The 27133-nt window shown below is 44.7% G+C and overlaps 1 protein-coding gene across 4 annotated transcripts in view; it reads left to right on the forward strand.

Annotated features, from left to right (window-relative positions):
- The window catches only part of TMTC1 (transmembrane O-mannosyltransferase targeting cadherins 1), a 252560-nt gene that overhangs the window by 117358 nt on the left and 108069 nt on the right, over positions 1–27133 (forward strand). For 3 of the 4 annotated variants that reach the window (XM_090043366.1, XM_090043367.1, XM_090043368.1), the window contains exon 8: positions 7377–7566. The exons of the other annotated variant lie outside the window; for it this stretch is intronic. In XM_090043366.1, the coding sequence (XP_089899492.1) occupies positions 7377–7566 (190 nt within the window). The remainder of the gene's footprint in view (positions 1–7376; positions 7567–27133) is intronic. 4 annotated transcript variants of the gene reach the window in all.

Genomic DNA, 27133 nt, shown 5'->3' on the forward strand with positions numbered 1-27133 from the left:
GTTGTGGCTCAGTATTTCAGGGCCCCTCTACACTTGCAAGTGAAGGCACGATGGGATCTAATACACAATCTACACAATCGTGCCTCCTGTGATGCGACACATGCATGGTGGGAGGTGTGATTTCATAGATTTCATAGACATTATGGGATTGTGAATCAGATCTCATCATGCCTTATTGTCTGTGCAGGAGGAGCCCAATCCCAGACTTTCCCTGCATCAGCAAGAAGTAAACTCCCTCAGCTGATGTAGACCACCTGCTGGGATTTCCCATCTGAAGAGGCATACCACTCTCCCCCCACCCTCCATGGCTGGGAGACCACAGCTTCTGTGATCTTCCAGCCCCATGGGGTGTTTCTGTGTTGGGGAGATCACAGCAACTGCAGTCTCTCCATCATGGTGGGGTGTAGGGTCTCTTTTGCTGCTGGGAGACTTGTCAGCTGGGATCTCCTAGGTTTGGGTTGACACATTGGCCCTCCCAGCTGGGAGCTCTCATCATGTATTTTGTGGAGTAACTTTGTAGCTTATTCGTTTTTTTTTATCATGCCATTTTATTGATTGAATGTGTGGCCAGGTGACCCTAAGATGCAATTGTGATTGGTTAAGTGTAAAGTGTAGATGGGGCCTCAGAGATTATGGGGCTGGAAAAGCCATATTTGACAAGTACTGAAACAAGCCATGATAATTTCCATGGATTTCCATGCCGAGTGTTCAATTTAAAAACTGCAAATGGTGTTAACCAGTGTGAGAAAAAGACTTGTCAACTTGTGAGTGCCAATTAGGAAGCAAATTTCTCCAGGTATCTTCTCAGCATCACAAGTAACACTCCATCTTGTGTGGGATTAACTGCTGAAAAAGAGAGAGAGTTGTAGAGAGTGATGTTTGAAGTAGGTATTTTTTTCTCCCTTGAAATTCCAGCAGACATGAGTAGTTATACAAAGAAGGTGATCAATTTAACATGTATTTCGTTGTCAACTAATTAAAAGAAAATAGTTATGATTACACGGAGGTCCCTAAAATGTAATTCAGTTTTAGAATGATTCCATGAGATTTCACCTCTTTTTAAAACGTACAAGTTTATTTGTACCTTGGGTCAGCTTCTGAAATATTGTTTTTTTTGAATTTTGTGTTGACATTGAAACCTTCTTGCATTGAGACCTGCTGTATGAAAGACTTTGCTGGATTTACAGATCATCATGCATACATAGTTAATGTGAAGTCTCACAACCTCATTTAAAGTCCAAAAGCAAAAAATAAGAACATTTCAAAATAAATTTTAGAGATTTTGTGTTTTATTAAAATCTTGTAGTCTTCCTGCTTTATGAATCTCAGATCCTGAATATTTTATTTTATTTTTTTTCTATGTAAAGTTCTCTGGGAGATCTTTTGCCTTACTTATCTACCTGTTACATCAGAAAACAATTTTGAATGCTACAAAGATTTACAAAAAGCCATTTGCTTTTTGTTATAGTAACTCTGCCTGAGATAGCACATCTGTAGTAAAGACTAAAAAAACAGCTTTTGTCATTCCTGGAAATTTTAGAGCCAGATACTGCGGTAAGCAGCAGGTAGCTTTTTCTGTCGAGATGGAACCACCTTGGTTATGTGTGGGTGCAGAAATCCGTCTGTAGTTACCTCTTTTGTGGGATCTGTGCCTTTTGTTGCTAGATCAGAGAGCTGGGATATACAGGACCTTAGTGCTATTCCTGCAAGTGTCACTTTTTATGGAAGTTACTTCAGCCCTTTTGAAGTGTAGGGTCTGCCTACCATAAAGGGATGATTTTAAGTTTAATCAGTGTTCACAAGTCCTTTGGAGATCCACAAGGAAAAGCCACAGTTTCAGGGTCTTGTTACACCTTATGCTGAGCCACACAATTGTTGATCAGTGTTAGTGCTAGCTTGGAGTTTGGAGCAGTCACACACAGAGTCTAGACAGAAAAACCTTCTCTGTCTGTCCCCCAGTTGCACAGCTGTGACTTGCCACTAGAGGACTGGTGAGCAGGGGCAGGACTAGGAGCTGTAGCTGTGCGTTGCCAGTGGAGGGCTGATGAGCCAGGACAGACTTCTATTATGAGCAGGGATGTAAGAAATCCTGGGACACTGGAGGATTTCAACCTGGGTGGCACATCTGTGGGGAGTGGCCACACCTTGATGGAACAGGAGATGGGTAGTTCAGATCAGAGATAATCGTGCCCTGGAGTAGTGTAACTTTGAGCCACATAATGAGTGCTTAAAACCACTTTAAGGTATTGTGTGGGCTAAGAGCTCCAGGAGCTGCCCAAAAGTACTGTGTAACAAGGCCAGTGTCATTATTACCACTATCATACTATTATTTTTTAGCCTTTATTTTTATCCTTTATTGCTGTAGTAATGATTTATAGTGCTATGTTTTATGCAACTGACAGAGGAACATTTAAGACTAGACTCCCAAAATTGAAAGATCATCCAGATTTTGCAGGTCAGAAGCATCACAGCTAGAATTCTTGCAACTTAGAAAGGCCTGCTGAAAATCAGAGCCCCATGTATTTTTCTGGGATCCTTGGTTTGTGTTTAAAGGCATGCAATTTTAATGAAGGTTTTCAGGATTGACAACAGGAGAAATAGCCAAAGGTTCTCTAAGTTGGTGTCTAGAGATGTAGACCAGCCAACCATTCTTGGTATATAATGTCTGTAATAGGGTTTAAAATAGCTCACTGCTATTGAAAGGGTGTATTTAAGAAACACAGTGGTATCATAACTGAACAGAATGGTTGTCCTTTGGTAACCTGCCTCTGGCAATGGACTATGCAGAAAGTTCATGTGAAAGGTGAAAATCTTCCAAGCCAAGGGAAAACAGATTCATTTACAAAACCCTCCTGATCTGCACGTCCTGAAGGCTGTGTTCTTTTTTGATCATTGATCTGAACTAAGTTTTCCAGTAGAGTGAAGTGCTTTAAATTATATTTGGTCATATATCTATTCAAAATTCCTTTTGATTCTCATTAAACTGCCTCAATTTGCTGTAATAGCAAATCCCATATATTTGCTACTTGCTGCATAAAGTTTTATCAACTCTGATATTATGAGAGTGGATGCAGAAGGGCAACTTATCTGTTTTAACTATATACTTTTGGTATTTTGCCCATCTGTCTGAAGTGTTTTCTCCCTCTGTCTTGAAAGGCTGCAGACATGCATGGTGTGACACATGTCTTCCTCATGGGCTGGATACTGAGCATACTGATACGCAGGCTGCCCAAAGGGCTTTTTAGTTAATATGTATCACTTTTTTTCTGAAAAATGGTCCCCCTTAAGGCTTTGAGCATGCAAAACTACCAAATCTTAGCCACTAGTACAGTATTGAAATATGGCATTATTCATTGATTCATATGAATGGCTTTCATTTAGAAGTAAAGCCTTGCTTAAAAATAAAGAGTAGAAGGACTTCTAAGCTGGCATTAAGTCAAGTAAAAGGTCATGAGCAAGTTTTGGAAGCCTTTTCTAAACTTTTGTGGCAGTGATTCTCAACCTTTTCAGACTCCAGGCAGCCCTCAGAAAATGCTGGCTTTTACCTTTCACTTGTTTTTTGACTATGGAAAAAAGTAGAGCAATTTTTCTGTTGCAAAGAACTTATCTGTGGATTCCCATTTGAAAACTCTAGGTTTGCGTTGTAAGTCATGTGTAGGTGTTTGCACACCTAAGGGCCTCTCTACACGTTACACTTAGGGTGTGATTAACCTAGCCACAGGGGTGCACCACTTGCTGCCAGCCTCTATCTGACAAGGCTTGTGGTGGTGGCAGCATTTCAGTGGTGCTCTCGCTGTGAGCCTCATCAGCTGCAGGGCTTGCAGCAGGGAGAATGGTGCGGCTGCTGTAATCTTCATTGGCTACGGGGCTCACAGCAGGGTTGGTGTCAGCAGCTGTGGGGCTTTCAGCAGGGGCAGCGAGTCTTGTGAGGTGCAAGGCAGGTAGCAAGGAGACTGCTACTGCAGCTGTGAGCCTACACTGCTGAGGCTTGCAGCAGTGGCAGCATTCTTCCCACTGTGAGCTGTGCCCTGATAAAACCTGCAGTGGTGGCAGCATTCTCCCCACTGTCCTCACTGCGAGCCCTGCAGCACCTGCTGGGAGCCCCACAACTGATGAGGTTCCTAACAGGGCAGCACTCCTGGCACTGCTCCCACTGTAAGCCCCACAGCCCATGTTGTCTGTGGGGCTTGCTTCAGAGGCATGGCAGGGAATGCTGCTCTCTTTCAGCTGTGTGGCTCACAGACATGGGGGCCAGTGCAGGGAGAGCCCAGGATCATACATTACTCACCTGCAGTAAGAGGCAATGGGATCTAATGCACAATCCCACAATTGCACCTCTTGCACATGTGGCATCCCTTCAAAGGATCTCATGGCAACCAAGAGTGCTGTGGCACCCTGGCCGAGTACTGTAGTATAAAGACTACAGTTCCTTACACTAAATTAGCACTGTTGCAGCCATACCATGTGTTGTAGTAATATATGATCTCAGCAGCTCCCAGGTACCCCACTTGCCTAAAATCATTGTTAATTTTGTACAGTATCTTTTGCCTCCTTTCCTAAAATATTGGATGGTGCTCTGCTTTGTTTTCACAGCAGTGGTGCCTGTATGTAGATGAAATGAACCTTTCAGTATGTCTTTGTACTTCTTAGGGATCATTTTAATAACCCTGTAAGGTACCATAATAATCGGGTGTTATACATAACAGCTAGGCAGACACAGGTAAAAAAGTAATACACTTACATAAACTCATGTTTTGTGTATATGCATGAGTCATCACTTTTTGCTTCTGCATAGGGTTTGCCCTACTCTAAAACCAATTAAAAGTTCATAATCCTGAGAATATCACAGTTCTGTTCCATATCTTTTGTGAAAGAGCTCTTGTAAATGTGATTTGAAAGAGCAAAATCTTGCAGGTTTACAGGTAAGCAGGTGGCGAAGAACCAGTTCTTTACTTGGATGCACATGCAGCGTTCCTGTTTAAGTTCATGGAAAGCTTGCTCATGTCCCAGATAGCTACTTGTTCCCTTGCCTATAGCCCCAGTCTCTTCTCTATTGGGATTTTCAAAGTAATAAACATGGAAATCTTTAAAACAGATATATAGAGAGATTTTTTAGCCCTTTTTTGCCATCTGTCTGGTGGCCCCAAAGGTCACAATTATAGCCAGACATCACTATACCAATTTGGGCTCTGTGTGCTTGTACACGTGATGGTCATCATGATGTACACATGATGAAAATGTAATATGTGTGCCATAATGGCATCACGCATTATTACATGTGTGTCAGTTTTGGGAGTTTTAAATATCTTTGCATTGTTGCAGACTAAACTATCTTTGCAATGTTGCAAAATGCAATGATGCAGCTGTCGGTTTGCCTCCCCAGCTGCAGCAGAGGTGGGCAGGCGCCACAGAAAAAAAGGATTGGGCCCCTTGCCGCTTCTGCCTTCAGCAGGCACCTGGCTGAGGGCAGAAGCAGTGAGGGATCTGATCTTTTTTTTTTTTTTGGCGGAGCTTGCCCACCTCTCCTCTGGCCAGGAGCGAGCTGCCAGCAGGCCCAGCAGCCCATTAGCTGTGAGGGGCACCAGTCCTTCCCTCTGTGGCAGTGGCACCCCCTGGGGCCACCCAGGTGGGCTGCTAGCAGGCTGAGGACTGCCCCAGGTTACAGGTAGCACCTGGCCAGATCCAACTCTTCCCCAAGCCTGCCAGGGCTTCCAGCACCCTGTGCACTGTCCCACTCCCTAGGACCTCCTAGGACTAAGGCAGCACAGGGAAGCAGCAGGAGGGTGGCTTGGTGTGCTGGTGGCTGGAGAAGGTGGCAGGGATGGTGCATGGGACACTGGAAGCCTGTCAATCACAAGCTTCCCCAAACCTGTCCAGACTTCCAGCAACCTGTGCACCATCCCCGCCTCCTTTTTTTGGCTGCCAGCACACCCAGCTGCCCTCCTGCCACTTCTCTGCATTGTCCCAGGGGCAAGTCAGCCCATTCCCAGGCTATCCCAGCTGGCAGGAAGGCAGTGGGGACAATGCACTGGGTACTGGAAGCTCTGGTGGGCTTGGGGAGCAGTTGGATCTGGCTGGGTACTGCCTGTGAGCTGGGGCAGCCCCCAGCTTGCTTGCAACCTTCCTGGACAGCCCAGGGCAGTGCCGCCATAAAGGGAAGGACTAGGGTCCCCTGCAGCTCAGGGGCCACTCGGCCCACTGGCAGCTCATCCCCCACCTTTGCCCCATCCACAGGAGAGGCGGGCAGGCTCCATGAAAAAAAAAGAGGATCAGCCCCTTGCTGCTTCTGCCTTCAGCCAAGTGAGGGGCCCAATCCTTTTTTTTGGCAAAACCTGCCCGTGGTCAGGGGGCAAGCTTCTGGTGGGCTGAGCATCCCCTTAGCTGTGGGGGACCGTGGTCCTTCCCTCTGTGGCAGTGGGCAACCCCTTGGGCCACCTGGGTGGGCTGCTAGTGGGCTGGGGGCTGCTTCAGCTCCGAAGCAGCACCTGGCCTGATCCAACTCTTCCCCAAGCCTACCTGCTGGAAACTGTCTGGGTGATGCTCCCTGGGTGGGTTTAGGGAACAGTTTGATCAAGCTGGGTGCTGTCTCTGAGCCAAGGCAGCATCTGCCCAGGCGGCCCTGTGGGGCACTGCAGCTACAGAGGAAAGGACAGGGGCCCCCAGCAGCTCAGGGGTTACTCAGCCTGCTGGCAGCTCACCCCCTGGCTGCGGGGAAGCTCCGGCTCTGACAAAAAAAAAAAAAGACAAAGATTGGGCCCTGTGATATAACATGATAAAATAATTGAAATGGTGGGTTTTAATTAAAAACCCAGTGTTTCAATTTAGAGAGCATAAAATAAACCTTGGGGATTAAAACCCTGTCATGTTTTCAAGTGCCCTATGCAACCCAGGGATTTCTCTGTACAGGGAAACTAAGTCTAGGGCTTCTTTGCATTGTAGGAGCCATGCAACAAACAGCCTTAAAAGACCAATGGGTAATGGGTGTTATTTTTAAATTAGCATTTAATTCTTTTTATATTAAAAAGTTGCATAGAATTAAGGCAGGCCAAGGTTAATAAATCATTTCACAACATAACTGTTGAATGAAATACAGGTAGTCCTAAGTCTCAAGTTGACACACAAGTCTTATACAAGGATAATTGGTATATGGAACATGTACATAATAAATGTTGAAGTTAACCAACGCATCACAGCATGTCTTATGTTTGCCAAGTGATGTGTTGCTGACTGTGTCTAGATTTCTTTTTTCTTATGTATAATAGACAATAGATGACCATGCCTTGATCCATGTGAAGTCATTCTGCTCACAACAGACAGAAAAGCTAACTTGGAATTGAGCAACATTCTAAATATTGTATTTCCATTTCACTTTGCAGATTTCTAACTTATTCCTACCTTCTGGCCTTCAATGCTTGGCTTCTGCTGGCACCAATTACTTTGTGCTACGATTGGCAGGTCGGGAGTATTCCTTTGATTGAGTCAATATGGGATGCGAGGAATTTAGCCACAATTCTCCTGATGGTGGTTATGATGTTACTTAGTCTACATTGCATAACAGCATTCAAGGTAATTAAAAAGTATGCTAAAATCATATCAATTAAATATTGTCTTTATTTCCTAGTCTTTGGAAGAAGTGACCAATAAGTACAGAGAGAAGTTTCTTTTTTTTCCAAAAAAGAATGGAGAGAGTTTTCCCCTCTCTCATTTCCTATAACTTTCATGACCAAACCCAAAAGATTAAATTCTACTATTAGTTGAATGCATCCAGTTCTCACTGAATTTTATCCATACCTCTAAGGGTACAGAAACCTAAGAATGGGACACAAAAATAAGACAAAGATGCTAAATGATATGAAGTGATAGTGCAGGGCATTTTAAAATGACCTGGCAATCATTATTTAATATAAGCTGTACATTCTTTCTGCTTGGCTTCACAATTCAGCAATTACACCACAAAAGAAAAATGATTTCACATTGGATTTGTATGGGACAGAGGTGTGGCATAGGTTTAAAAAAATTAGAAATCTTTGGTGATTATGGACAGCTGCATGGTAGAAAGCAGGGAAGACTAACTAAATAAGATGCATATAGAGCACGAGCTTTCGTGAACTCAAGTTCACTTAATCAGGTGCTGTGAAAGGATAGCACAGAGCAGTGTATAAAGTGGGGTGAAAGATCTGAATACAAAAGAGGGCAAAAGAGGGCATGGAAGGAGGGAGTGGGGCAGTTCTGAGTGAGACATACAAACAAAGAACCCATAGGAACACAGAGGTCACACAAGCAAATCCAGTTAATAAAATAAGGCTGTGTAGTCTCTATTTAAACTATACTTAACACAGTCCAATTTGTGCATGATTTCTTGTTCTGCTATTTCCTCTTCAAACTGTTTTTTAAAATGTTGTTGCCTGAGAACAGAAATCCTGAGGCTGGCAATGGAGTGTCCCGGGAGACATAGGCCTTTGCGCCTTTTTCAGCTACAAGGTATAACTCTGAGTAGAAGAACATAGTTATCCTGGGGTTGGTTCTTTTTTTCTTTTTTTAAGGAATAAAATGTTCCTTTTCCTTAAGTGTCCAGGCCAAAACCACAATATGGTAGTAGACAGTTCTCTTGAATTCTTTTGAAATGTGCAGGTCATGCATAGGCTGTTTCCATCACCAGAGTTTTCTCTGTGCTCTTGGAAAGAGGATTGAACTGATTAAAACACTGTTGGATAGTTAGGCAATTCATTTGGATTCTTTTAACACCAGTGAATGCCAGATAGAAAAGGTGTGAAAACAGTTTGTTTATAGGACAGTGTCTCCTTGTTTATAGGAGAACATCTCCTGCAATTCTCTTGTTTTTGTTTTTAATAGTGGAACAGATTGATTTGGAATCAAAATCTTTGGGTAGGATTTTCAGAAGTGCTCAGCTTTGACATAAGACTGTTCCCAGGCAAGTCACAGAATCATAGAATAGTAACTAAGAATTGGTTGAGAATGTGAAGGTACAGTAGAAGGCAACTTGCATGTCCGTTACTGCAGAATGGTAGAGTTCAAGATACTAACTAAGGAAGGAAGGAAGGAGAGCAGCAGAATAAAGACACTGGACTTAAAAAAAGCAGGCTTGAACTCAAAGAACTTGTAAGCAGGATCCCCCGAGAGGTAAGTCTAAAGGTAGAAGGAGTCTAGAAGAGCTGGTCGTACTTTAAGAAGGCCTTATTATGGGCACAGGAGTAAACTATCCTGATGTGAAGAAAGAATAGTAAGTGCAACAAGGGGCCAGTCTGGCTAAACAGTGAGCCATTTAGTGAGTTGAAATTAAAAAAGGAATCTTACAAAAATTGAAACTTGGCCATATTACTAGGGAAGAGTATAAGATTATCACATGGACATGCACAGAGAAAATGAGGAAGGCCAATACACGATTTGAGATTCAACTCAAGGGATGCTAAGGGATGAAAAGGGCAATAAAGGATTCTACAAGTTGGTCTAATAAAAGAGATCGGATTTACCTAAAGAACCTTGTCTGCCTATGTCCTTAGACCAGGGGCAGGTAATTATTTTGGGCAGGGGGCAGCTTACTGAGTTTTGGCAAGCTATAAAGGGCCGCATGACAGGTAACTGGGAGCAAATAAATATTAATTTTCTAAATGTTTTAGGGGCCCTGCAGGCCAGATAGAATGGCCTGGTGAGCTGCATCTGGCCCGCAGGATGCATTTTGCCCACCCCTGCCTTAGACCAACATGGCTACAACCTAAACCCCTGAAAAATAAGAGGAAGACTAAGGAAAGGGTAGGTCTCTTACTGAATGCAGAAGGCAATCTAGTAACAGATGATGTTGAGAAAGATAAAATACCACGTTTACTCACATACCACATGCACTCTTTCTGTGCTGGAATTGAAGCTTATGGATGCAGTGGTGACTGCATAGGAGCTATAATGGTTGCTGGGGCTCTGTTTCTTTCCCAGCCACAGAAAGGGAGGGGTAGAGTGCAGTCATTTGCTTGCAGCTAATTTTAACTCTTTCACAGCTGCTTCTGTAATATTTGGTTATGTTGTCATTGTCGCCTGTTATGGTGTCCCGAGGAGGATGAGTTCTGGTGTGAAACAAATAACAGTAGCAGATAAATTTCCTAGAACTAAAATGTCCCATTTTTATTTGTATGTTTCTATCATTTTTTTAAAAGTGAGGAGTGGGAAGGAGCACAGAAAATATAAATTGAATTGTGGGCATAATTTTTTATGATTAGACTCAAAACACATTTTGAATGGGAGAGCAGTGGCTGTTTACTGTGACACGGCTCATTTGTAAGAATACAGACGATTTTTCTACCAGGCAAGTGGCAGGCTGTTGCTGTCTAGTTGCAATCTGTATCTAGCATAAGGCACATTAGGGTATTTCATAGTTTTTGTTACATCAAATGTTCTCTATTAAAAAAAAAAATTAAAAAAAAAATGTAAATTCACAGAACTGTTGATTGCCATTTTTCTCCTTACATAATATGTTGGAATCAGGAAGCGAGGTCACAGTTTGTTTAAGGAATTATTTTAATATTAATAAGGCAAGAGTTACAGTATGTGTGCATGCACTCATGTGCACGTGCACTTGCGCGCGCACACACACACACACTCCTAGTTTTCATTAATATATACTTAATTTTCCATTAATGCAGCATGGATGTGGGTATACCCACACCCATATACACACTGGATGTCCATAATATTTTTTTTTCCCTTTGGTGCAAGGCATAGGAATATTGCAAAAGACTGGCAACAACAAAGAACTTCAGGCAGGAAATGTTATATTTTTTTTTTGATGCAAGGAGGTAGATGGGTATGTGTGCATTCACACAGTGAGTTGTGGATTATATTACATCAGATGCATTTACAAAGTGCATGAATTATTGGACTGATGCCTTTGTTATCATCGAATTTTAAATGGGACTAATTTGTTGGTGATGTGATGAGGATAATAACCCTGTTGGAATGTACATGTGCTGCTGATAAAAGATTTTGAAGTCATGCAAGTTTCATAGTTAGTAGGGTCAGAAGGGATCTGAGCAGATCATCAAGTCCGACCCCCTGCCATGGCAGGAAAGAGTACTGGGGTCAAATGAACTGGGGTCAAGGTGATTGTCTAGCCTTGTCTTAAAGACCCCCAGGGTAGGAGCCAGCGCGACTTCACTTGGAAGTTGGTTCCAGATCCTAGCCACCCTGACAGTGAAGTAGCGCCTTCTGTTGTCTAATCTGAATTTACCCTCTGCCAGCTTGTGACTGTTATTTCTAGTCACTCCTGGTAGTGCTCGGGGAAACAGGGACTCCCCCAGTGCCTGCTGATCCCCTCTGACTAGTTTGTAACAGGCCACTAGATCCCCCCTCAGCCTTCTCTTATGGAGGCTGAACAAGTTCAGGGCCCGTAGCCTCTCCTCATAGGGCCTGCCCTGCTGCCCCCTGATCACGCGAGTGGCCCTCCTCTGGACCCTCTCCATGTTGTCCACATCCCTCTTGAAGTGTGGCGCCCAGAACTGGACACAGTACTCCAGCTGCGGCCTGACCAGTGCCACATAGAGGGGGAGGATCACCTCCTTGGATCTGCTTGAGATGCATCTGTGGATGCATGCCAAGGTATGACTGGCCTTTCTGACTGCATCCCTACCCTGCCAGCCCATGTTCGTCTTGGCATCAATGATGACTCCAAGATCCTTTTCTGCCTCTGCAGTGATGAGAAGGGAGTTCCCCAGCTTGTAGGTATGGTGCTGGTTCTTCCTCCCCAGGTGCATCACCTTGCACTTGTTAGTGTTGAATCCCATCCTATTCTCATCCACCCGCCCCTGTAACCTGTCTAGGTCCGATTGTAGCCTATTCCTTCCTTCTAACGTGCCCACGTCCCCCCACATCTTAGTGTCATCAGCAAATTTGAACAGGGTGCTTTTTACCCCCTTGTCCAAGTCACTGATGAAGATGTTGAACAGTGCAGGCCCGAGGACTGAGCCCTGGGGGACCCCACTGCCCATATCCCTCCAGGTCGAAAATGACCCATCCACCACCACTCTCTAGGTAAGGCCCTCCAACCAATTGGCGACCCATTTGACTGTGTGGGTGTCGACACCACAGTCCCCCTGTTTCTTAATAAGAACGGGGTGAGAGACAGTGTCGAAGGCCTTCCGAAAGTCCAGAAAGACTATGTCCACTGCTACCCCTGCGTCTAAGAATTTGGTGACCTGGTCATAGAAGGCCACCAGGTTGGTCTGACAAGACCTGCCTCTAATGAACCCGTGTTGGTTGCCCCTAAGCATAATCTCCCCTGCTGCCCCCTCGTGGATATGCGCCAGAATAATTCTCACAAAAAGCTTACCCAGGATCGAGGTAAGACTAACTGGCTTATAGTTCCCCGGGTCCTCCTTCCTCCCCTTTTTGAAGATGGCAATGACACTGGCCCTCTCCAGTCCTCTGGCACCACTCCAGAGCACCACGAGTGCTCGTAGAGCTGTGCCAGGGGTCCCACAATGATCTCAGCTAATTCCCTCAGCACTCTGGGGTGGAGATCATCCAGACCAGATGATTTAAATACATCCAGTCCCTCCAGAAGTTCCCTGACTAGATCCTCACTTACACTTGGCCTAGGTGCGCCTCCCCTGGGGCCTGAGGGGGGCCCAGTGGGGGGGGCTGATCCGGTCCCTGCTCTGGAAAATGGAGGCAAAGAAGTCATTAAATAGGTTAGTTTTGTCATCTGGTGTGACGACCAAATTTCCTAGTGTGTCTTGCAGGGGCCCCATGTTACCCAGTACCTTCTTTTTGCCCCCTATGTATTTAAAAAAGGACTTCTTGTTGTCCTTGATCGGGGAAGCTAGTCCCAGTTCCATCTCCACCTTGGCCTTCCTGACCACCCCCTGCATCTCTGAGCAACTGCAGTATAGTCCTCCCTGGTGATGGCCCCTCCTTTCCATTGGGTGTACGCCTCCCTTTTAGCTAGGAGATGTTCCCAGATGCTTTTGGTGAGCCATGGGGGCCTGCTCCCTTTGATCTGTGTTGGGATTACCACCCTTTGGGAGGGACCACTCTTCTTGGACACCTGGTTCCCCTCCCCTCCAGGACCTCAGTGCTTCCCCAACTATTCTGCTTAGCTCATTAAAGTCTGCCCTCCTGAAATCTAGGGCTGCTGCCTTGCTGCAGGCCTTTGCCACCTTGCGCTGGATGGTGAATTCCGGCAGGCAATGATCACTGTCACACAGGTGGTCGAGCACCTGCAGCCCCCTCACCAGGTCATCACCCGTGGCCAGCACCAGGTCCAACAAGGCATCTCCTCTGGTGGGCCTGTGCACCTCCTGGGTTAGATGGAGGTCCTGCATTTGGGCTAGGAACCTACGTGAGCAGTCAGACCTGGCTGACTGCTCTTCCCAGCAGATGTCTGGAAAGTTCAGGTCACCCATGATGACCATGTCCTTTGACCTAACTACCTCCGTGAGATGGCTTAAGAATTCCTGGTCTAGCTCTTCCCCTTGGTTGGGAGGTCTGTAGTAGACCTCCACCGTTAAGTCTCTATCCCCTCGACTGCCTTGTGTTCGAACCCAGAGCACTTCCGTGTGCCCCTCCTCTGACTCAGTGCTACTTGATGAGGATGTGTATTCCTCCTTGATGTAGAGTGCCACACCCCCACCTTTCCTCCCTGTCCTGTCTCTCCTGTACAGCTTATAGCTCTTGATATTCACCACTCAGTCATGCGTTGGGTCCCACCACGTGTCAGTGAGCCCCACTATGTCTGGGTTGGTGTCAGCAAGCAGGAGGGTAAGTTCCTTCTGCTTGTTTCCCATACTACGAGCGTTTGTGCAGAGGCATTTGAGGCCTCCTGTGGATGTGTGCACTGGCCCCCTAATCACAGCATTGCCTTGGCCCCTGTTGCTTACCTGTGTATATGTTATGCTTGTTGGTCTAGGCTGGGCTGTACTTGTGGGTGCTCCTTGGTTTAGCGGTTCAAGGCTTCCTCTTCCCTCGTCTTTTCCTTCCCCCTATGAGCCTAGTTTAAAGCCCGCCAAACAAGTTGATTGTTTTAATTTCATTTTATGAATACTTTATTTTTAAATTCCAACAGGAACATGAACTGATCATGCCAAGGTTTCGTTTCCCCAGTTTGACATATGCCATGCTTAGAATCCAGTCATGTATTTTATTAGAGTGAGTTTTTATGCTGAAAACAGCACAAAAAGAGGCAATTGTCCAGTTTTTGATCATTTAGAGCAGTGGTGGCCAACCTTGTTGGCTGGCATGCCACTCATTAATAGGTCTGTGAGAAGTGACTAGTATTTGCTTTGGATTTGGATTCATCTGATTCAGGGAACAGCGATTAAATCTGGTGATTCGAATCACTGTCCCAAATTGAGTCATTGGCCAAATCCGATTCAGAGATTCAGCTGCTGCCAAATCAGCCAAATCTCTGAATCACATAGCCCCCATCCCCTGCCCACTCTCCCAGCCCCTCCCAACCCCAGCTCCTGGCTATTTGAAAAAAAAAGCCCCCACTCACTGGCTCCTGCCCAGTGGTGAGGGGTGTGATCTCCACTGCCCCGCACTGTGTGAGGGGCTCTGCACGAGCCTCCAGAAGCCCTGAGGCCACTGCAGCAGCTGATGAGCCTGGGGCTGGGGGAGTGGCGGGGGTCGGGGGACTCATGACAGAACCCCCCACACAGTGTGGAGCACTGGGGGGTAGTGGGGATCATCCCCCCGCTGGGCAGCATCCAGTGAGTAGGGGCATTTTTTAAGGAACTGGGAGCTGGGGCTGGGCAGGGCAGCAATGGGAGGCGGGGAGTCTGGGGGTGCTTGGGGAGACTGGGGGAGCAGGCAGAGAATGGGGCCTGGCTGGAGACCCCCATGGTCCCCTCCCCCCTCCACCAGCCTCTCTTCCCCTGCCCCCTACTTACCAGCATGGAGTCTGTGTCCAGCTCTCTGCTGCAGCCACTGGGGACTGATCGAATTGTTGAAGCTCTCTGAATGTTTTCAGAATCTATTCAGAGAGCTTCGAATCAATTTGAACCTTATTTGTCTCCTAATTCAATTCAGATTCAGAGATTTGGCCACTGAGTCAGGCCAAATTTCCGGATTTGAATCAGCACCCGAAGCTTTGCACAGCCCAACTAGCTAAGTCCTGAGCCTCCCCAAGTGCTGCTTTGATCCTCTGATCCCAGAGGCTACCTGATAGAATTCGTTTCCTGGGGAGCTGGAATGGAGGTAGGGTGCAGGTTTTGGCCAAGCAATGCAGAGTTGAGGAAGGACACTGCTGTGAGAGAGGTATCACCAGAGCCAGGATAACCCTTCTTTGGCTCTGCAGCTGCCACAGTTTTTATATGGCAAGTGGGACCCAAAACCCTGAATTCGGTGGCAGCCTCAGGGCCAGGGAAAGGTTAACCAAGGCTTGTGGCAGTGATAGCTGACAACACCTCTCACAGAAGCACCATATCCTTTCTGCTTCACTTGAGGCTGGACTGCTGCTTCTTCTATTCCCATGCTTTCTTTTATTGAACACCCTGGGCATTCATGCTATGCACAGCTGCCTGTGCCACCATGCCTCAGGTTGGCCAGCCATGGTTCAGAGGAATGAGAATCACTGTTTCTCTTTCCCTTTTTCCTCTGTTTCTGTCCATTGCAACTTTGTTTCCCTGACTGCATCAGCAAATTCTGACTTAATACCCTCTTTAATAGCCTTTATTAAGTGGGTCTCCTGTATATGGAAGGTTCCTGCTGGAGAACCTACTTTCTAAGCCTAAAGGGGCACAAAGAGCTATGCAACCAGCAGCCAGCTGAGTAAGACTTCATAGTTTCATAGTTTGTAGGGTCGGAAGGGACCTGAGCAGATCATTTAGTCCGACCCCCTGCCATGGCAGGAAAGAATACTGGGGTCAAATGACCCCAGCAAGATGTTCATTTAACCTCCTCTTAAACACCCCCAGAGTAGGAGCCTGCACCACTTCTCTTGGAAGCTGGTTCCAGACCCTAGCCGCCCTGACTGTGAAGTAGTGCCTCCTGATATCTAACCTAAATCTACCCTCTGCCAGCTTGTGACTGTTATTCCTTGTCACTCCTGGTGGTGCTCGGGGAAACAGTGACTTCCCCAATGCCTGCTGATCCCCCCTGACTAGTTTATAACAGGCTGCTCCATCTCAGATTTTAGATCTGCTGGGACTTTTGATGTTGTTGTTGCAATAACCTGCCTTACTGCACTTGACAGCAAATGATAAGTAACACATTGTTCCTGAGAGGGCTTGGGAAGGGGCTTGTTTTCTGCAGCACTTTCACTGCTCTCTGTTCTCTGACTGAGATTTTTGCTGTGGAACTCTTAGGCCAAGATTTCCAGTAATGACTAGATTTTGGATGTTCAGTTTGGAACTACTTTAATGGAGCCTGATATCCAGCAGATAGTTGCCCTGCCTTTTCTGAAAATCAGACCTCTCTTAAGTTGTCTCAGCCTGAGAAGTTGGAATCAACAGTCACTACTGAAACTCTTTACCTCACATTCCCTTCTCCAGTGTAGTGATAGAAGCACTATTGGAGTGAAAAACTTTCCAGACAGAGCTACTATAAGTATTTCAGTAACTAAATGAATTATATTAAGTTGTTTGCAATCTGTGTCTGTAGAGAAAGGAAGGATAGGTTAAAGAGGCCATAAAATATCATTGTCAATACTTAGTTATCCATATCTAAAAAATATATATATCTATTTCAGCTGCTGTTTCCTTGGTCTGCCGCAGTTTCTGAAAGTTTCTCTTTGTTCCACAGGTCTGCTATCCTTTCCATCTCCATGGGCATTTATACATGTCCTCTGGAACTGTGTGTGTGTTGGGGGGGAGTGATTTAATTAGAGCAGCTCTGAGAGCTGCTCTAATGAAAATGCCCAGAATTTGACATGTATCAGTGTCATCAGTGCTAACAAAATGGCTGTAGGGGTGCTTTAAAGCTTGTTGAACAAGCTTCAGTTAAAGTGCCCCTGCCACCATTTTTCAGTGTGGAGATGCTAATACACGTGACACTGGAGTCTGCTGAAGCACTGGAGATTAATGAAATCTGCTCTGATATGCTGTAATTACAGCTTGTCAGAGAAGCCTCACTGCATGTGTATAAGCCCCCTAACTGACTATTTTCATGTACATAATGGAGCTGGACAGAAGTTACGTTTTTATCTGATATTTGGTATAAGCTGTATCTGATTCTTTCTCAGGGCATTTTGTGCCCAAAGCCTGCCTAACTTCTCTCCCAATTTGATATTTGCTGCTGTTGTTGTTGATATGTGAGATCTGATATTACCAAACAAATCTTTTTCCAATGAAAAAGAACAGAAGCAGGAATAAATATTGTAAGCCCAATGTTAACAACAAGGAAAAGAACTGTTATACCTTCCAGTTTCAGGGTTAGGTCACTTAGGCTAGGGACAAACATTCAGAAAGCCTGAGGCTAGTCTAACCTGGCTAGGCTGAACTGATTTCCAACCATACAGACAGTCCATATGGACTGAAGGAAACTCGGGCACATGTCCGTAGTGGCTCAGGCTGGAAGCCAGGGCAGTGCTAGAGCAGCCCTCCCTGCTCTTCCACAATGCTGAGCTGAGGGGGGCACGACTAGGCCCCAGCAGGTCTCTGATTTGGCAGGGGTATGAACCCTCACTCTGCCTGCAGTCCCAGGTTTTTCCCCACTCACTGCTCAAGGGGCAGGAGTGTTGCCAGCCTGTAGCCCTCAGCCAGCACTCTGAGGCAAGGTGGGGTGTGCAGTGCCTGCATCTGTTGATGATACAGAGCTTTTCACTCTCCCTCCCTGCTTCTGTATACAGTACTGTCTGCACCAAACTGACAGGCAAGCAAGCCAGGGGAAGAGGGGAGTGGGGAGCTGATAACAGTGTTTATCATCCTTATCTCACTGTTTATTGCCCCGTTAAGAAAACAGAGAGACATTACCAACTATCTGTTGATTCAGCACGGACCCAGCATGTGGTCTGCTAGCTAATACACAGATATTTTCTTTGTAAGGCAGAGGGGAGGGGGGAATTCCTGCTTAGCAGGGAGTGGTGAGGAGAAGGTGGGGAGCAAATGGCTCTTAAACAGCTTTTCCAAGGAAGGACATTAAGCTACCTGTTGAATAGCTCCAAAAAGCCTGTCTGCCTTGGTCATCTCCCACAGCATGGACTGTAGCCAGCATGTGGCCTGCTAGTTAATGCTGAGGTGTCTGTGAGGGTTGGGGAATGCCTGCTTAGCACAGAGTGGGGGTAGGGAGCAGCAGCCAGGCAGATGCTTGCAGAGACTGCTGAGCTCCAGCCAGGGAGCAGAGGGGAGGGGCCAGCCTTGCTGTGGAGCATATAGCCCTGCCCAGCCAGAGAGCGTGCTGGGGGAGTTTGATTTAACTTAAACCAGGAATGGGTCTGGGATGGACATTGCATAAATTGGTTTGAACCAAATCAGTTAAGTACATTCAACCGGGCTTATCTCAAACCAGTCTCAGCCATTTGGAAACTGGTTTATGGGCACTGAAAATCTGTTTCGTTACAGGTTTAAACCAGCTTCTGATCACTTAAACTGGTTTATGTGTAATGTCTATCCCTAGCCTTACAGGAGGGATGCTGAATTCAGTAGCCTGGTTTTAAATTCTCTCTACGGTGGTCAGGGGATACAGGTCATCTGCTCCCAAATTGTACCCCGTTTCGGAACAATACCAGTTCCCAAATGCTTCAAAGATTCTGCAAGGCGGCGAAGATTATTTATCAGCTGTATATATCTGACTATCTGGAAAGCACAGTCCTTTTCATAAAATCTCCATTTTAAATAAATCCTACTTGAGACAGTCAGCGGGGAGGTACAGTCGCAGGGTACAGGTCATTTACCTCCATCTGCTCCTGGAGATGGTCACTAGCAAAAGCATTATATACAGTACTAGACTTCCCTGCTGAGTTAATGGGAGGTGGAGAGGGCTGGGGATGGAATGATTCCTAATGTACTGTCAAGACAACAACTCTTTTATTGGCATGTCACAATTATTCAGTAAGCCTGAAAGGAAAACCCTTTAAGTGTTTGAAATGCCTTTCGACATGGCATTATTAGGTCATTGCTTAATTAGTAATACTATTAAATTGCAACTTATCTTCTACTTGCAGCTGTAAAACGTACAGAGCATGCAGTGGATCAGATTCCATACTCCATGCTGGAGAATTCTTGGGTGCAAACCCTGAATAGGATCTAGACCTAGTGAGTTTTGTAGAAGGAAAACTCAGGCAGGTGTTGAGGGCAGTTATTTAGAGCACAAGGAATGTGGACAGTAGTAGTATAGAAACATATAACTGAAAGACCCTGGGGGGATTTAGTATATCTCATGACTGACTTCATTCCCTCTGCCCTACCAGTGAACTTATCTTGTCTTTAAACTCATGATTAACACTGCCAAAGATACTTGTTTTGTACCAAAGTTACTAATTCTTGTACCTTAGCCTTGTCTTCAGAGGAAACTGTCATGAGATGTTGAAAAGACAGCTAAAATATATATGCTTTTTCCCAGCTGGAAAAGAAAAGTTGTGATTAATTTAAGACCAGAAAATCTCTAGTGGCCTGTAGGTTGTTTGTTAGTGAATTTGTCATACTGTTCTGCATGTTATAGCTACATAGGATAGGGTGTGATCTTTTTTAGATTATAAATGCTACATGCAATTAAGGAAAAATATTATGCCTACACGCGCTGCCTTATTTTTACTGGGGGGTGCTAAAATGATGAGCCTGTGGAAAGTATTATGCATTTCAGCTGACAGCCCTCTCTCTGAGGCGGGCCCGAGCCCTTGGGCCCCCACATACTTGGCACCTCTGATTATGCCATTGTATTTATATGCAATCGTCCATCAACTTTTGCTTGAGATGCTATTTTAAGGTAGAACTTGCTACCTTAATGAATTATAATGCATCTGTGCTCACCTGTGATTTCTTTCTGGAAATGCCCTTTATAAAATGGTTTATAAACAGGAAGACAAATCTGACAGATTCCTCAGTCCCACACACTGTGTTCCCTGGCTTTAAATGTTTAATAAGTTCATAGTCAGGGACTGAATTTTTTATATATATGCTTTTCTATAGTTTTCACTAGAACTTACTAAGTATCTTCTGTCATGCTATTTACAGTAGACTGCAATTCTGAGACTTCTGCATGACTTCCCTTGCTTGGCATTTCTTTAATAAATCACTGCCTATGGACCTTTCTAGGGAGCAATTACCTTTTAAAATTTTCTCTAGTACTAACAGTACATTTTGTGGAAGTATGTCTAGCAAAATTCTTTTGTTCACAACCCCCCCAGAACAATACCAGTTCCCAAATGCTTCAAAGACTCTGCAAGGTGAAGAAGACTATTTATCAACTGCATATATCTGGCTAGCTGGAAACCCACAGTCATTTTCATAAAAGCTCCATTTAAAATAAATCCTGCTTTCATTTTCTTGAGGGTCCACTTGAATTCCTGACAGGACTGCTAAGGTCACTACTGCTGTTCTTAATACTTAGCAGTGAGGTTTTTCATGACTCTTCTGTTGTTAACATTTGCTTCAGGGAGGGAACAATTAAGCCTTAAAAAACTTTGCTTAGCTAAAACTGAAGGGAGAGAGGAAAAATTCCTCACAGGAACTCTGTCTTGCTGACAGACTTTTAAGAGCATAGAAAACTGCAAGCTGATCAGCTAAGCATCTATGCTGTTGATGGAAAATACCATAAAAGCCTTGCTGGAGTGTTAGGCATGTCGAGCAGAAAATGCAAGCAAAAGGAGGCATTTTTTGCAAGCAACTGTCAACCTGGCAAAAATACTTTCTATACATACCTATTTTTCACCCTCGTGATCATTTGAGCTGAAAGAAAAAGCAGGTTTGGACTGCTTTACTGAGTAGGTGCAGCTGAAACTGAAATATTTTGTTAGTTTTCAGACATACAGATATCCCCAGGTCCTCACAAGATGGGCTGTTATCTCCTGTAAGATTTTTTTTCATATAGATAAATAAAGTTGACATCTTTGCTTTTTTGCACTAAAAATGTTGTTTTGGAGTATGCTTTTTGTTTGCTCTATCCCCTGTGCCTCCTCCCTCTTAGATGCTGCTGCTGTATCCCCTTACATCACCCTCTGATGGGGAAAAAACCCTTGCATTGCAAAGTCTGCTGGGGTGTAAAAAGACCATTCTTGGTGTCATTGGGCTTCAGGTTGTGTCCAAGCATAGTGATAAATAAAATGAATTAACGGAAGATGAGATGACGATAAGTTTGTTGTTGTTGTTGTTGTTGTACTTCTGTCCCCCTCCCTCCCCCCTTTATTTTAGTTGGCTTGTGATGCACAGTTTGGCTCCAAGGTCTGTCCTATTATTTTTATTATGCTCCTCCTATTACTTGGTGAGTGGTAAAACCCTTGAGAAGCAAATTACCTTCACATATAAAACAAGTATGCTCCAGCCATTGTGCTTTATCTTTGTTCTTTCTTCATGCACTACAGCACCCTACTGCCTCTGAATGAAAAAGGAAGGGGAAAAAACATGAAGGTCAAACGTTTTTGTAAATCCTGGAGCCAACTTGTTTTTCCTTTTCCTCTTCAGAATGTGACATGTCTAATTTAAAGTATGCCCACCCTACTGCATGCTGTTAGAGAAGACCATTAAGAAGTACAATTAGAGATTTTAGGGATTAAGACAGATCAAGTGAATCCATTGAATCAGAAAGCCACTGGAAAGCCAAATAATGAAGACTTGGATGTGATTAATCACCCTGAGTTTGAATACATCTTCTAGCTAGCTACAAGTATAGTGTCAAACCTGTTTATAAATGGATGGAAAAATGATAGATACTATCTACCAAAAAACCCGTGTCTCAGTAAATTAAATTCCTGCTTCTTGCGCTGGGTCTCAGAATTAGAAATGCCTTCATTTTTTTTTGTTCATTATAAAGAGCCTGATTTTTAAAGATGCTGAGCATCCATGGCTCCTACTGACTTTAGTAGGAGTTGTAACTGCAGAGTTCTTATGTAAATCAAACCCTAGTTCACATTATGGTAGCATTAATTTTGTTTTCTTTCCTAAAAGCAGAAAATTGATATAATTAGATTAGTTGTCATCATCTTTGATCCATTCTGAAGACTTCCTGTGAAGTACTCCCTGATCAGGCAATTAATTGGTGATGATTTCATAGACTAGCAATCACTTTCTTGCTCAGGTGTGTGTGCATTTGAATGTGTCAGTGTCAGGGTTTCCAATCCAACACAACTTTTTTTACTGACATTCTGCAGACTTTTTTTTTACGGTCAAACTTTCACTGGCACAGGTTTTTAATGATAAGTGTTTTATATAATGTAGATGCAATTCTTCTACCAGGCTCTACCCTGCTTCCAGGCCCCAGTTAAAAGAGTTCAGATGTAGGGGTTTAACAGCAACCACAGTAAAAAAAGTGAAAAAGTTTGGTTGTCAGTAAAAATAGTTTTTAATAAAAAATGTTCTTGGTTTGGTAAGCCTGTTTGACTGCAGTAATGGTTTTACACCATGATGCCCACCCCACCCCCAGGGACCCCCTGCTCACTGACCCTCACACCTTGATGTCCCTAAATGAACTCTGCACTATGCCCCCCCACTTCTAGCCAACCTCTGCTGGACCTCCTTCCTCCTGGTCCTGGCACAGACCCCTAAAGAAGCCTACCTGCAATCCAGCAATGTTATAGGCCACTGGTGCTGTGCTCCATCAGTGCTTCGACACTGTATCTAGTCGCTTCCCCCCACACGGAGTTTTAATCAGGTGCAGCTGCTTAAAGTCTTTTTTGGATTTTATTGATAGGTGTTCTTAGCCTGATTTTTAAGTTGTTTTTTTTTTTAACTGACTCTTCATAAATTTATGGGCAGCTGAGAACCTGGGGTGTGTATACTAGTAGTGCTGAAAAGCAAGAAAGTAGGTTCTCTTTGCTGTTGAATGCTAGGAATGGGACAGACCCTGCTAAACAGTTTAAAATGCAGTTAAAGCAGTTGAATGGTGACTGTAAAACAGTGCTATGCATCTCCATGTTTCTGACCTTCAATGACTTAGTGTCAGATCTCCTTTCTTCTACCTATGATGAATATTGGTGTTTTTTCAGTGCTTGGAAGAGAGATCTCCAAAGGAAAACCAAGTTGTTGTAGGAAGGGGTATAAGGGTATTGAACTGAGGTTGGGTATTCAAAGGAAATGGTACTCATGAAGGCACTATGTTTTGGATGGATCAGCTGGGGCAGCCCATGAACTTGGGATAATTACTGTAAGACTTGGGGTAGTTCAGTTTCATTCCCTAATGAAGTACTAGCTTGAGCAGTTCTACTTTGCCAACAATTTCTGCTGAAATCTCAGTTAAGTGTGTTCTCCTTCTCTATGTACGCCATTTCCTGATCTTTTAATATTATTGCAAGCCAGTCAATATCCTGGATTGAATTTGTCATCCCATGTCTAGGCATCTAAATGTGTGTGTGGTTTTTTTGGGTTTTTTTTTACCCCATTTGTCTTGGATGTAGTGGGTATTAGCAACTACAGCAGCACAGCTGTGGATTCTTTGTCCCCAGCTGCCTTATCCAAAGGGAGTTAAAATTGCAGACAGGCTACTTGGATTCCTGGTGTAGGCAAAGGCACAGAGAGTTTACAGCAGCAGGAAAACAGGAATCGAGGAGCTCCTTTCTGTCCTGACATGCCTTCTTCTGCTGCTTGTATCACAGCTGCCAAATGCAGTAGCTATGCTGTCTCATCTAGCTTTAGCTTGGCAGACATCTCCACAGGAACAGGGGTGAATCTTTGGCTGACCTAAGTGCACTGAACACCACTTATGCACTCATTTAAAGGGAATTTAGCAGGCTGGCAAATCTGACTGTAATTTAATCTTATATGTGGAAGGTGCAGCTAGGCATTTGCAAATCCTACTACTTTGTAATGTGGCAAAATGGGAAGAAATGAGATGCAAATGAGTTAGTATTGACCCAGTGAATTGTGAAGCCAAAAACAGTTGAGAATGTGATGAATACTCTGCACTATAAGCATATGTGAAGCTCATGAAAGCACTGTCTTTTGGATGAATCAGCTAGGGTAGCCCATGAATTTGGAATATTTTTTGTAAGACTTGTATACAGTCTTGGGGCCTGCATGAATAAGAGTCAAGAATGAACTGAAGAGTTACCGTACTTACTCAGATCCAAAGCAAGGTTTTCCCCCCTATTCAATATGGCCAGGGGAAGGAAGTGGAGCAGGGATGCTTGTTGTTTTAGATCTGAGTAGATGCGAGGTGGGGAGGGTAGAGGCTGTAGCTCTGACTCTAACTCTGAGCTCAGCCTTGGAGTTAGAGCTGTAGCTGCTTCCCCCTGCTACCTGCCTGTCACCTTGCTGCTGTATGCCTTACAATAGAGCTTGTGACCCTCCAAAAATTAGATTCTAGACAAGGGAAATTATAATAAATGTGTATGTTTCCCATGTCTAGAATCCAGTTATTCGGGAAATCATCTTAAATTTGGAGCCATCTTGGATTTCAGTAAATATTAGGATTGTGCAAAGCTTCAGATGCTGATTTGATTTGGAGGAGATTTGGCCTGATTCTGTGGCCGAATCTCTGAATCTGAATCAAATCAGGAGACCAGTAAAAAGGTCTGAATCAATTCAAAGCTTTCTGAATTGATTTGGAAAAGATTCAGAGAGCTTTGGAGATTTGGGCAGTCTCTGCTTGCTGCCTCAGCGAGCTGGACCCGGCCTCCATGTTGGTATGTAGGGAGAGGGAGAGCTGGGGGAGCGGAGAGGGCACCATGGGGGGACCCCTGCCAGACCCCATCCCCTGCCTGCTTCCCCAGTGCCCCTGAGTGCTCCCCAAGCCCCACCTGCTCTCCCAGCTCCCCCCATGGCTGCCCTGCCCGGCCCCAGTTCTCGGCTTTAAGGGGAAAAATAAGCCCCTACTCACTGGGTGCTGCCAGGTGGGGGGCGATCTCTGCTTCCCCCCACTGTCCTGTGCTTTGTGAGGGGCTCTGCCATAAGCCCCCAACTCCTGCCCACTTTCCCAGTCCCTTCCATGGCTGCCCCGCCCAGCCCCGCTCCCAGTTCTTTAAAAAAAAAAAAAAAAAAAAAAAGCCCCGCACTCATCGGCTGCTGCAATGACCATTGGGGCTTTATGGCAGAGCCCCCCAAGCAGCATGGGGCAGTGGGGGACAGCAGGGATCACACCCTCACCTGGCAAGAGCTGGTGAGTGAGGGGCTTTTTTTTTTTTAAAGCCGGGAGCTAGGTCAGATGGGGATGCCATGGGGGGTGAAGGGGGAGGCTTGTGGTAGAGCCCCCCCTAGACAGTGTGGGGCAGTGGGATGCAGTGGGGATTCCCCCCCTGCCTACTTGGCAGCAGCCAGTGAGTGGAGGTTCGATTTTTTTTTTTTTTTCTTTTTTGTAGAGCCGGGAGCTAGGTCTGGGAGGGTGGATGGGCAATAGGGGCTTGTGGCAGAGCCCCCATGCAGCACAGGGCAGTGGGGGGCAGTGGGGATCGCTTCCCTGCCTGGCAGCAGCTGGTCAGTGCCAGGGGTTTGTTTGTTTTTTAAAGAGCCAGGAGATTGGGGCAGGGCAGGCAGCCATTGATGGGGCTGGGAGAGTGGGCAGGGGATGGGTTTGTCAAATTTGGAGATTTGGCTGATTCAGAGGTAGCCAAATCTCTAAATCAGATTCTGTTGAATCGATTCAGGGGATATCCCCTGAATTGGCCAAATCAGAAACAGAAGCGAATAGTAGTCACTTCGCACAGACCTAATAAATATGGTAATTCAGTTTCCGTTGTTATGCAACTTATCTTCCAGGAGCACTGAAGATGTGTAAGACCATTTATTGCTTATTTGAAATAAGCCAATAAACAGAAGATATTCTAAATCAGAAAGAGCAAAACCTTTTGGAGTTGCTAGCGAACTGCTCCCTTGTGCCCAGTGCTGGAGTTTCTAAAGAACTTTCTCAGATGGGCAGGGGCCTTTCAAGTGCAAAACACGTGCAAACACTTAGATCATACTATCCCATGGCAGGTAGATTGAAATTGCCTAGAAATATACTCCTCTCTTTCTCTAGGCTCTTTCTTGTTAGAGGAGTATTGTGATTTAGTCATTGCTAATGGCTACATAATTTACAGCCCAAGAATGGGAGGAGGAATAATATTTCCTTTAGGAAGCTGAATCTCAGGGGTAAACGTAAATTCCTCCTCCCCGCCCCACCCTGTAAATTGCCCAGGTAGCAGTTTTCTTGATTTATTGATCTGTTGATATAATTTGGTCTTGGTGTGAGTTGTTGAATTCTCTGTAGTTTTGCTAGATAGAGAGTGAGAAATTTCTGTTCTCCCTATAGGAGAACAGTCTATTTTTAATTTTAAGTGAGTGAAGCTTTGCAGATTCTTTTATTTTAAATCCTTCTTTTGCTAATTTTTCTATTACAACATAAGAGAGACCAACCCTACCAGCAGTACTATTTGGAAATCATACTAATTTAGAAAAATCATTCTGAGCATTTCTTTGATGTAAAGAAAACTGGCTTGCTGTCAACAAATTGGAGTCTCTGTTAACTCAAAAGTGTAAGAACATGATGGGTCAAAGTGAAAGTCTCTAGAAGTCTTCTAGAGATTTCGTCCAGTATCTTGTCTCTAGAAGTAGAAAGCAGTGGATGTTTTAGAAGAGCATAAAAATGGGGCATGTGTTGAGTGATCCATCCCGTCATATACTTTGAACTGCCATAGGTCATAGGTTTAGGGCTGTTCTGTGCCTGAGGCTGCATCCCTGACTGTTATGTTTAATAGCTTCAGATGGACATATCCTTCATAAATTGGTCTAAACCCTATTTGAGCTCAGTTATACTGTTTGCCTTGTCAATGGCCTTCAGCAATGTATTCCATAAGTTAATTATGTATTGCTTAAAAATGAACTTCTCTTTTGTTTCTTTTAAACAGGCTGCCTGGTAATTTAATCAGATCCTCCTAGTTCTTCTGTTATAAGAGAGAGTGAAAAATAGTCCCCTATTTACTTCCCCCCCATCATTTGTGGTTTTATAGATCTCTATCCTACCACCCCTCAGTCAACTGTTTTCCAAACTGAAGAGTCCTAACCTTTTCAGTCTTTCCTCATATGGAAGATGTTCTATACTCCCAGTTGTCTTTCTTGCTTTTCTCTAA

The sequence above is a fragment of the Crocodylus siamensis genome, chromosome 4 (genome assembly GCF_052110815.1).
Source record: "Crocodylus siamensis isolate JL-2025a chromosome 4, ASM5211081v1, whole genome shotgun sequence".
Classification (NCBI taxonomy): domain Eukaryota; kingdom Metazoa; phylum Chordata; order Crocodylia; family Crocodylidae; genus Crocodylus; species Crocodylus siamensis.